General features: G+C 46.0%; 1 protein-coding gene across 1 annotated transcript in view; it reads left to right on the forward strand.

Annotated features, from left to right (window-relative positions):
• The window catches only part of LOC136872405 (uncharacterized), a 465,041-nt gene that overhangs the window by 399,205 nt on the left and 53,582 nt on the right, over window positions 1-12,254 (forward strand). The window contains exon 3 of the mRNA XM_067146226.2: window positions 11,206-11,346. Coding sequence (XP_067002327.1) covers window positions 11,206-11,346 — 141 coding nt within the window. The remainder of the gene's footprint in view (window positions 1-11,205; window positions 11,347-12,254) is intronic.

A 12,254-nucleotide genomic window follows, 5' to 3' on the forward strand; every position in this document is an offset into this window, starting at 1 on the left:
GCTTACGAGCATTTTGTCGCTCATAACCTAACACTCCTTTTATAGTCCACACTATGGCACTGTTACAGTGGAATTGTAACGGTTATAACAGGCATCTTGCTGAGTTACGTCAGCTTATTAGTGAGTACGCAGCGAGTATAGTCCGTATTCAGGAGACCAATTTCCGACCTGGTCATCACACGGTCTTGAGGAATTTCAAACTATACTCGACAGAACGATACTATGCTCACCGGGCTTCCGGAGGCGTTGGCATTTTTGTACGTTCTGATAGCTACAGCGAAGAGGTTCCATTAAGAACCCCTCTTGAGGCTGTAGCTGTTCGCGTCTCGCTGCCTGTCATAGCAACAGTGTGTAATGTTTATCTTCCACCAGGCCAGCATCTGAACATCAATGATGTCGCTGATCTTATGGATCAGCTTCCACCACCCTTCCTCCTATTGGGCGATTTTAACGCCCATCACCCCATATGGGGCTCTGAGACGCCTTGCCCCCGAGGAAGAGAGCTGGAAGCACTCCTATCAGATCTGGATTTATGTATTTTGAACACAGGGGAACCAACTCACTTTAGTGTACGTTACGGCACATATTCTCGCATAGACGTTAGTCTATGCAGCCGAACGTTGGTTCCACTGTTTCGGTGGAATGCTCACGATGATCTCTGTGACAGTGACCATTTTCCCATCGTTCTTACTTTGTTGAATCATACACCCGTCGAGGCTCCCCCTCGATGGATTCTTAAACATGCTGATTGGCCAAAGTACACATCACTAGCTGTCTTTAGCGATGATGTCAGGCGGACCATCTTCGAGGAAATAACTTACATCACCCAAGTTATTCTTGCTGCTGCTGAGGAGTCCATTCCGTTTTTCTCGGGGACTCCTCGCCGAAAACTCGTCCCTTGGTGGAACGATGAAATAGCAGCAGCCATCAAAGAACGCCGTCGCGCTCATAAGCGTTACCGTAGACAGCCTACTGTGGCCAACTTGGTAACATTTCAGAAACTCCGCGCTAAGGCGCGAGTTCTTATTCGACAAAGTAAGAAGGCTTCATGGGAGAGATATGTGTCGTCCATGACGTCACATACTCCATCATCTCAAGTGTGGACGAAACTTCGACGAATTTCGGGTATTCAAGGATCATCTGCTGTACCGGGAATTTCCATTGCAGGCAGTGTCGCCACTGATCCCCTCGCGATTGCTAACCATCTCGCTAGTCATTTCGCGGATGTCTCTGGCTCCGGGAATTACAATCCTGATTTCCTCCCTCTGAAGCGGGAGGCAGAACGTCATCACCTTAGTTTTGCCACCCAAGCTTCAGAGGACTACAACGTGCCCTTTACGGAGTGGGAACTCCGCAGCGCCTTAGCGCTTTGCAAGGACACGTCTCCTGGACCGGACAACATCCATAACCAGATGTTGAAACACCTTAGTGATGATAGTTTACTATATCTCCTTCGTGTGTTCAACCGAATCTGGACAGAGGGTGATTTTCCGTCTCAGTGGCGAGAGGGCATAGTCATCCCTGTCCTCAAGCCTGACAAAGATCCTAAGTATGCAGGAAGTTACAGACCGATTTGTCTTACAAATTGCCTGTGTAAGCTATTTGAGAGGATGGTAAATCGCAGACTCGTGTGGTGTCTGGAGAAACAAGGACTCTTGTCCGAGTACCAATGTGGATTTTGAGCCGCTCGATCCACCACAGACCACTTGGTACGCCTGGAGAGCACTATCCAGGATGCGTTTCTCCGCAAACAGCACTTGGTAGCTGTCTTCTTTGACTTGGAGAAGGCCTACGACACCACCTGGCGATATGGCATCCTTTCAGTCCTGCATCAATGGAGATTCCGAGGTAACCTGCCGGTATTTATTGCGAATTTTTTGTCCCTCCGTCTATTCCGTGTCCGAGTAGGTAGGACATATTCGCAATACCACGTTCAAGAAAATGGAGTCCCACAGGGATCGGTTCTTAGTGTCACTCTGTTCGCGATTGCCATAAACGGTATTGTCGCTGCTGCTGGTCCAGCCGTAATACCGTCCCTATATGTGGATGATTTTGCTCTGCACTATAGCTCGTGCAGTATGGCAGTCGCAGAGCGACAGTTACAGCAAACTATTAGGAGGTTGGAGAAGTGGACCTTAGAACATGGCTTTCGGTTTTCTGCCGCAAAGACCTCCGTTGTCCACTTTTGTCGTCAACGTACACTTCACCCTCATCCTGAGCTTTATCTAGGTAATGTCGTTCTTCCAGTTGTTGACACCTACCGATTTCTTGGGCTCCTTTTTGACAGTAAATTATCTTGGGAGCCACACGTGCGGGAGCTAAAAGTGCAATGCACCAAGAGGCTTAACCTCTTGAAGTTTCTTAGCAGCACTAATTGGGGAGCTGACCGCGTGGTGCTCCTGCGATTCTATCGGGCACACATTTTATCTCGGTTAGACTACGGCAGTGCAGCATATGGCTCCGCAAGGCCAAGCGTTCTTGCGAAGCTGAACAGTATCCACCACAGCGGGGTTAGGTTGGCGACGGGAGGTTTTCGTACTAGCCCCATCGCTAGCCTGCTCGCTGAGTCTGGTGTGCCGCCTTTACACCTGAGGCGCCAGCATCTACTACTTACGTATGCTGCACATTTGCGACAGATGCCACTTCATCCGAGCTATCCCTGCGTATTCAGCAATGGCAACCGTTTGTTGTACGTTGCTCATCCTCGTGCGACGCGGCCGGTTGGGATACGCTTGGATAGCAGTTATCAATTGTTTGTCGTACCTTCGATTCCTTGCCTTGTCAGACAACCAAGTGGGGTACCTCCGTGGGTTGTACGACGACCTGAAATCATCCTGGATTTGCACACTGGCCCGAAAGGAGACACGGACCCTTCGATTTATCGGAGGATCTACCTGTCCGTTCTTGGCCGCTATCCAGGTTCGGTCGTCGTTTACACGGATGGTTCAAGGACAGATACGAAGGTGGGCTGTGCGTTCGTTGTCGACAATGATCGGTTTCTTTTTGCTCTCCCGGACACCTGTAGTGTGTACACGGCAGAGCTCTATGCTATCTGTGAGGCTCTGCGGTACGCACTAGACAATGTGCGCCGACACTTTCTCGTGTGTACTGACTCCTTGAGTTCGCTTCAGTCTATTGATACCTGTTTCCCTCGACACCCTCTGGTGCAGCGGATCCAGGACCTGCTGGCCGGGTGTTCGGATGCCGGCACCAGAATTACGTTCGTGTGGCTCCCCAGCCACATGGGCATAGAGTGAAACGAGTTAGCGGATCAGGCTGCCAAGGAGGCAGTTACACTGCCCCCGTTGCCTTTCAAGGTTCCAGCAAGTGATATTCGCTCTCAGCTGAGACATCTGGTTATGTCTCATTGGGAGATGGAGTGGCAGGCCATCCCACTTCCCAATAAGCTGAGAGCGATAAAAGGAACAACGAAGGTATGGAGGACTTCCCTTCGGGCTTCGCGGAGGGAAGCCGTGGTATTATGTCGCCTTCGGATCGGCCACGGTATCTTGACGCACTCCCATCTACTGAAAGGAGAACCCCCTCTGGTGTGTACCTGCGGCGACCATCTTACCGTGGTACACATCCTTACGGAGTGCGTGGACCTGGTCGATCTGCGCCGTAGTATTAACCTTCCGAGTACTATCTCCCTTATCTTGCGCGATGACGAGCAGTCAGCTGACCTCGTCATCCGCTTTATGAGGGATAGCGGTCTGTTTTATCGTGTGTGATGATGTCCTTTGTCCTAGTGTTGTTTATGTCAGTTGCGCTTTTATCTCATTGACTCCATTTTAGTTTGTGTTGCGCATTTTAATGTGTTATTTTAACGTCTAACGTACATTATGTGTTAATATCTGTATTACTGGGCGATGCCTTATTCCTTCGATTTCCTGTACTTTCTCTTATTTTAACAGAACATAAGGCATTGCGTATTAGATCCACTGACTGTTTTAATCTCACCCTCATTTTTCTTCATTACCATTCTTTTTTAACTCTAGTCAGTGGATACTTTTAAAAAATTTAACTTCATATCTCATGTCCTTCATTTCGTTCCATTAGGGGCCGATGACCTTCGATGTTAGGCCCCTTAAAACAACAAGCATCATCATCATCATCACGAGTCTTTCATTTTAACGCCTTACGTGGCCCTTGCCTTTCTTCGTCCGTTACTTCATTTTTCGAACTGACGGATCCCTATTTTTTTCTATTTTTTCCTCTTTGTCTACCCCCCTGTGGGTGGGGGACGCAGACGAAGATTACACCAATGGTATCCCCTGCCTGTCGTATGAGAGGACTAAAAGGGGCGACCAAGGGATGATTGCATCAGAAACATGAAACTACTTGTGACCAGTACCATCATGCGGGGAACACTTTTACTAGCGAGTAATACCACTCTGTTAGGTACTGAATAGTTTTGTGATTTGTAGCAGTACAGCGGGGTTCAATCTGGGTTTCCAGTACCTGTGATTAGTACCACTAAATGCGGAACACCACGTTCTTACGTTGCGCTTGATTAGTACCATGAAATGATCACGGGTGTGGGCGTTGCATGTGGTAAGTAACACAATATGAGCGACACCGTGGGTCTTCGTTGCCTATGATTAGTACCCACTCTATGCGGAACACCACGCGAATATCGGCTCCCGTGATTAGTACACCTAGGTGAGGAACACTATGGGTTTGCTTTGCCTATGAGACCACGAACCTGCTACGCAGGCGTAGCAGGGGGAGAGGTGATACTCCCACGTGGCGCGTCCCAGGTGGCGGATAGGGGGGTCCTAACCGGCTTGCCGGCGGACTTGAGGGAAATAAAATACCTCTCGCGGACCAAACACACACCCCCTGTGGGTGGGGGAGGCTGACGAATAATACACCCACGGTATCCCCTGCCTGTCGTGAGAGGCGACTAAAAGGGGCGACCAAGGGTTGATTGTATTAGAACCATGAAATTACTGTGATTAGTACCACCATGCGGAGAACACCAAGGGTTGCTTTTACTTGTGCGTAGTACCACTACATTAGGTACGAAATTGGTTTGTGATCAGTAGCACACAGGAGCACCGCGCGGTCGGCTTTTGCAGTACCTGTGATTAGTACCACCATATGAGCAGGACCATGGGATGATAGCTACCATGGTTCTGCCTTGCCTATGATTAGTACCCACTATATGAGGAACACCACGGGATAGGGAGAGGTCCCTGTGGTTAGTACTCTCATGTGATGAACACCATAGGTTTGCGTTGCCTGTAAATGGCGCCGCAAAGTGAGAAAAGCATAGGTCTGTATTATGTCGAATTTCATAAGCTCTGCGTAGTACAATAATGTGTGGAATGCCGCAAGTCTCTGCTACTTTTGATTAGTACCGCAACAGAACAAATACCATGGTTCCATTTTGATAGCGATCAGTACCGTTATGAGGGGCGGATAACTGCGATTTACGTCCCCCATTTGACTGCACGCATAATCGATTCCGTGTTATGCTAAAGCAGTATTCCCTTGGTCAGTAATACGATATTGTCACGTCCGTTTATATGAATGTGAGACATTGCGGGTCGCAACCACTGATTGTTTTAAATTCATGTCCATCCATTCATTCTTCGTTCTCACGTTTTTGAATTCTGATCAGTGGAGAATTTTAGATTTTTAATATATCATTCCATTTCGTCTCATTTCGTACCATTAGAGGCCGATGACCTAGATGTTAGGCCCCTTTAAACAACAATCATCATCATCATCATTGCCTATGAGATTCGCTATTATGTGCGAAACACCAGAGGTCTGCGTTCCCTGTACGACGTACAATACTTGTGAGTAGTACCATCATGTTTGGAGTCCGACTCGTTGGCTGAATGGTCAGCGTACTGGCCTTCGGTTCAGAGGGTCCCGGGTTCGATTCCCGGCCGGGTCGGGGATTTTAATCGCTTCTGATTAATTCTTCTGGCTCGGGGACTGGGTGTTTGTGTCCGTCCCAACACTCTCCTCTTCATATTCAGACAACACACTACACTACCAACCACCACAGAAACACGCAATAGTGCTCACATCCCTCCATATAGGGTTGGCGTCAGGAAGGGCATCCGGCCGTAAAACAGGGCCAAATCCATATGTGCGACGCAGTTCGCACCCGCGACCCCACAGGTGTGGGAAAAGCGGTAGGAAAAGAAGAAAGAAGAAGAAGTACCATCATGTTTGGAACACCGTGAGTTTACGCTACCTCTGATTAGCACCGCAATCTGAGTAATAGCATGGTTCTCCTTTTCTAGCGATAAGTGCCATTATGAGGGACCGTTGACACGGATATTGAACTCATTTAGACAACAAGCATCATCGATTCAGGATTGTGCTTTGGAAACAGTCCCTTGGTCCGTAATATTGTTTCTGGTCAGGTGAGGCATTGCTGGTCGGATCCACTGATTGTTTTAAATTCATATTCATTCCTTTATTCTTCATTATCACGTTTTAAATTCTAGTCAGTGGATGAAGTCATTGCATTTCGTCTCCACGAACCTGCTACGCAGGCGTAGCAGGGGGAGAGGTCATACTCCCACGTGGAGCGTCCCAGGTGGCGGATAGGGGGGTCCTATTCGGCTTGCCGGCGGACTTGAGGGAAATGAAATACCTCTCGCGGACCAAACACACACCCCCTGTGGGTGGGGGAGGCAGACGAATAATACACCCACGGTATCCCCTGCCTGTCGTGAGAGGCCACTAAAAGGGGCGACTAAGGAATGATTGGATTAGAACCATGAAACTACTTGTGATTAGTACCACCACGCGGGGACCACCATGGATCGTTATTACTTGCGCGTAGTACCACAATGTTAGGTACCAAATAGGTTTGTGATTAGTAGCAATCAGGAGCACCGTGCGGTCAGGCTTTTACGGTATCCGTGATTAGTAGCACTATATGAGCGAAACCAGGGTTCTGGCTTGCCTATGATTAGTACCCACTATATAAGGAACACCACGGGATAGTACGAGTCCCTGTGGTTAGTACACGTATGTGATGAAAACCATAGGTTTTCATTGCCTGTAAATGGCGCCGCTGTGTGTGAAACACCATAGGTCTGTATTACCTGTGCGAATTTCATTACCTGGGAGTAGTATCATAATGTGTGGAATACCGCGAGTCTACGATACTGTTGATTAGTACCGCACCATGTCGAATACCATGGTTCTACTTTCCAAGCGATAAGTACCATTATGAGAGTGTGATGACCTATATTTTGGACCCCTTTAGCTTGCAAGCATCATCGATTTAGTATTGAGCTATAGAAGCAGCCCCTTGGTCGGTATTACTATTGTTTTCCGTCAGTTTCTGAGACTGAGGCATTGCGGGTCGTCTCCACTGATTGTTTTAACTTCATATCCATCCGTTCATTTTTCGTCCTCAGGTTTTGAATTCTGGTCAGCGAAGGATTTTGTATTTTTATTTTGTCATTGCATTTCGTCTCATTTCGTACCATCAGGGGCTTTTGACCTCGATGTTAGGCCCCTTAAAACAACAAGCATCATCATCAAGCATTTCGTCTCTTTTTTTTGTTGCTATTTGCTTTACGTCGCACCGACACAGATATGTCTTACGGCGACGATGGGATAGGAAAGGCCTAGGAAGTGGAAGGAAGCGGCCGTGGCCTTAGTTAAGGTACAGCCCCGGCATTTGCCTGGTGTTAAAATGGGAAACCACGGAAAACCATCTTCAGGGCTGCGGACAGTGGGGCTCGAACCCACTATCTCCCGATTATTGGATACTGGCCGCAATTAAGCGACTGCAGCTATCGAGCTCGGTCGTCTCATTTCGTACCAGTAGGGGCCGATGACTTAGATATTTGGCCCCTCTAAACAAGAAGCATCATCATCATCATCACCTTTTTTATCCGTTGTTTCCGTAAGTGTTTTTGTCAGTGGTAGTTCAGTATCACTTTCATCACGACAGCGGGGACGATAACGGCCGAATGGAGAATCCTGGTAGCTTTGAAGTTTTATCTATGGCAACTCTTCTCGAATTAATATTTATTAAATTTCCCAGCAAGATTATAGGGTATTGTATTTTCCAAGTAAACAAGTCGCATTCCCTGTTGTAAACTTTCTTAAAGTAGACAAAAATAGGATGTTAAATTCTCTGCAAAAAATAAATTGCTTCTAGAGGCTTGTGACTTGAGTGACTGCCTAGAATGGATAGAACAGACTTGATTTGCAAAAGCAGCAGAATGCTTGTAATTTTACGAAGATACTGCCACTGCTCCCCCATTGTAAAAAATTTCGTATTTCCCCTGGAGACACGTATTTTTTCGAACAAAGTGGTATGTATCTGCATATAACATACAAATAACGGGAGTACGTACGCGCCTTCCACCCTCATACTGCAGATGACAGTTACAGCTTTCCCTCAATCGCAGGACGACAATGATCCGACTTGATTCTTCCCTATAGGAACGAGAAAATTTTCGGAAGCCATTAACGTCAACGTTGTAAATACACTAGTATCCAAAAGTTAAGCACAATCACTAAACGAGGGCATACCGCCTGATAGGAATGCGAGACGGATTGCTGAACAAACGGAAGCTGATTCACACACTATACGTCACACAACTTGTCCAAAAATAGTGTCAGAAAGGTTCTGATAGGTAAGGTACACCTTCGAAAACAACTACCAAACTTGACAACGTCTTCCTCAACAAAATGTGCTGTTAATAGGGTGTATGGTTACCCCTAATGGCCACACATGCTTCGCAGCGACGTGGCATGCTCTCTATCAGATGGTCCAAGACCTCCTGTGGCAGTCGATCCAATTCCTCCGAAAAGGCAATGCGAAAGTCTTGGAGGGTCCTTGGTGGAGGCTGACGGGATGCAATTCGCCTCCCCAATACATCCCAGGCATGTTCTATAGGATTCAGATCCGCAGACCTCGCTGTCCAGTCCATGCGACGAATGTTTTCCCCAGCCAGAAATTCATCCACCAGAGCACCGCGCTGAGGTCGGGCATGAGTAGAATACTCTTCTCTCCCAGTAACCGATGACCTCCAACTGGGAAGAATTATTCACTTTTTCTAATGATATAATATAATATAATATAATATAATATAATATAATATAATATAATATAATATAATATAATATAATATTGCAGTTAATGCTTTTTAATTACAATATATGTCCGACTCGTTGGCTGAACGGTCAGCGTACTGGCCTTCGGTTCAGAAGGTGCCGGGTTCGATTCCCGGCCAGGTCGGAGATTTTAAGCTTAATTGGATAATTCCAATGGCATGGGGGCTGGGTGTATGTGTTGTCTTCATCATCATTTCATCCTCATCACGACGCGCAGGTTACCTACGGGTGTCAAATAGAAAGACCTGCACCTGGCGAGCCGAACCCGTCCTGGGATATCCCGGCACTAAAAGCCATACAACATTTCAATTACAATATACAATATTTGTTTGAAAAAGGGTTCAGCTTTGTTACAACCATCGCCTTCTGAGATATTTCGTAGGCCTTAACCACGTTTTCAAGCCCAGGATGTCTTCTCTATTACATGTGAATGGACGAAGACAGTGAACAGAATACCCCTCTGCCCAGTCACGGATTACCACCAAGCGGGGAAGAGAGAACATCCGCCCCAAGAAATCATCGCAATCACATGCAACTAGTTTTGTTGGTAATAAAAAATACCGTTTCAGCTAAAAAACTGTCCCTACACACTATGATTTACTACTATAGTACATTATATCAACTTAGCATTTGAGGTACTCGCGAGACTTTAACAACGCCATAGCGTCTAGGATACTTCCACGTACATGTTCTTACTACTAACTACATGATGTTTCTCCGTTGTCATGCTCTTTTAATTTCTTTCCCCACATTCCTCTTAACATATTACATAGTTTTTCTGATTTTGCTTCTGCCTTCCATTCTATATTTATTAACTTAGCAGTAGGGTAAAGTTCAGGTTCGGTTCGAACCCCACTGTCGGCAGCCCTGAAAATGGTTTTCCGTGGTTTCCCATTTTCACACCAGGCAAATGCTGGGGCTGTACCTTAATTAAAGCCACGGCCGCTTCCTTCCCACTCCTAGCCCTTTCCTGTCCCGTCGTCGCCATAAGACCTATCTGTGTCGGTGCGACGTAAAGCAACTAGCAAAAAAAAGTTAAGGTTCATTTTCGATTTTACTTATCTCCTTCCCATCTATATATGCGCTTCCCTTACCTTTCTTGTTTCCATCCATTCATTCTTCGTCCTCACGTTTTGAATTGTTTTCAGTTGATGTTTTTGGGCTTTTAATTTTTAATTTCATTTCGTCTCATTAGGGGCCGATGACCTAGATGTTAGGCCCCTTTAAACAACAAGCGTCATCATCATCATCATCATCATCATCATCATCATCATCATCATCATCATCATCAGCCTTCCTTGTTTCCTTACAGTCTTTTAGTAGGTGAGCCACTTCCATGTCTTTATTGCATAAAATGCATGGATTTTCCTCAAATTTTTGTCTTATATACTCCCTTCAGACACCAAATTATCCCTCATATCTACATTTTTATTAACAATTCAGATCATACTGTCATATTTTCACTTATTTTACAAAATTCAATCAGTGTTCTCTTTCTATTACATTCTGTCCTTATTGTATGTCCTTTACTCTTTGAACCACCGTTTTGCACGATCCCATACCATCTGTTGATAAATGTATTTCCTAATAGTACCCCATTCCTGTGTCATCCGGTAGTTCTTCACTACACCTCCAAGAAAATTGACTCTTCACAAAATGAAACCTATTATCCGAAAAACGAATGACTGTTTCAAAAAATTAAGAGTGTTTATTATTAGAATTTGACTTAATGAAAAATTACTGTATGTTCAGGTTTTAGGTTATCATTTAAACAAATTAAGTAAGTCAAAGCAGATTTCACTAAATATATATAAATACTTCATCCAATTTCCTTCATAAGAATACAAATGTAACTTGCGGACTGTGTTTAGTTTCCATAGAAAGAACGGCTAGATTTTTACTGCTCGATATTGAATGATGGGATCGTAAGTGGTTGAATTGCTGTCGTTGTCTCCTTCCTTATATGAACTTGCTTTCATATGGCTAAGTCCTCGAATATTTATGTAAATAACTGGGTCGGAAGTAGTGAAGAAGAGAGAGCCTGGTACGGGGCGGTCGAGGAAAACTCACTCACTCAAGTCGTATCGCTTGTTGCAGGAGGAGGAGTTCGAGAGAGAGAAGCAGCTCATCTTAGACGGCAAGCTTCCTCTCGAGTGTGCGGGCAAGGAGCTGGCCAACCATCCAGTCTTCAAGATCTCCAAGATCACCTCCCAGATCATCGAAAAGCGACGCTCCAAGGTAAGTGCATGTGCATCTTTCATTGTAATAAGAAACGTAGCATGGAACGCTCAAAGATGCTGAATGATAAAACGTAGAAGTAGAAAAATATTTTCAATATCAATTAAAATTTAATAAATATGTCGTTTCGATTGCAAAAGGCGAATATATCAAATTTATTTATTGAGAAGAAGGATCCATTTGAAATTACTTTATTCGAGCGTACTCAACGAAAAATAGGCTTGCCACGAACCTGCTACGCAGGCGTAGCAGGGGGAGATGTGATACTCCCACGTAGCGCGTCCCAGGTGGCGGATAGGGGGGTCCTAACCGGCTTGCCGGCGGACTTGAGGGAAATGAAATACCTCTCGCGGACCAAACACACACACCCTATGGTTGGGGGAGGCAGACGAATAATACACCCACGGTATCCCCTGCCTATCGTGAGAGGCGACTAAAAGGGGTGACCAAGGGCTGATTGTATTAGAACTATGAAACTACTTTTGATTAGTACCATCACGTGCGGAACACCATGGGTCGCTTTTACTTGCGAGTAGTACCACTCTGTTAGGTACTGAACAGTCTTGTGATTCGTAGCACTCAAGCGGGGTTCAGTGTGGGTTTCCAGTACCCGTGGGTCGTACCCACGTGAGCAACACCACGGACCTGGGCGTAGCCTGTGAGTTGTACCACTATATGAGCGACACCGTGGGTCTGCGTTGCCAGTGATTAATACCCACTATGTGAGGAACACCACGGGAATGCCGGCGCCCGTGATTAGTACACCTAGGTGAGGAACCTCACCGGTTTGCGTTGGCTATGAGTGGCGCCATTGTGTGAGAAACACCATAGGTTTGCGTTACCTTTACGACGTACAATACTTGTGAGTAGTGCCTTAATGTTTGGAACACCGTGAGTTTACGCTACCT

The sequence above is a fragment of the Anabrus simplex genome, chromosome 4, assembly GCF_040414725.1.
Source record: "Anabrus simplex isolate iqAnaSimp1 chromosome 4, ASM4041472v1, whole genome shotgun sequence".
Lineage (NCBI taxonomy): Eukaryota > Metazoa > Arthropoda > Insecta > Orthoptera > Tettigoniidae > Anabrus > Anabrus simplex.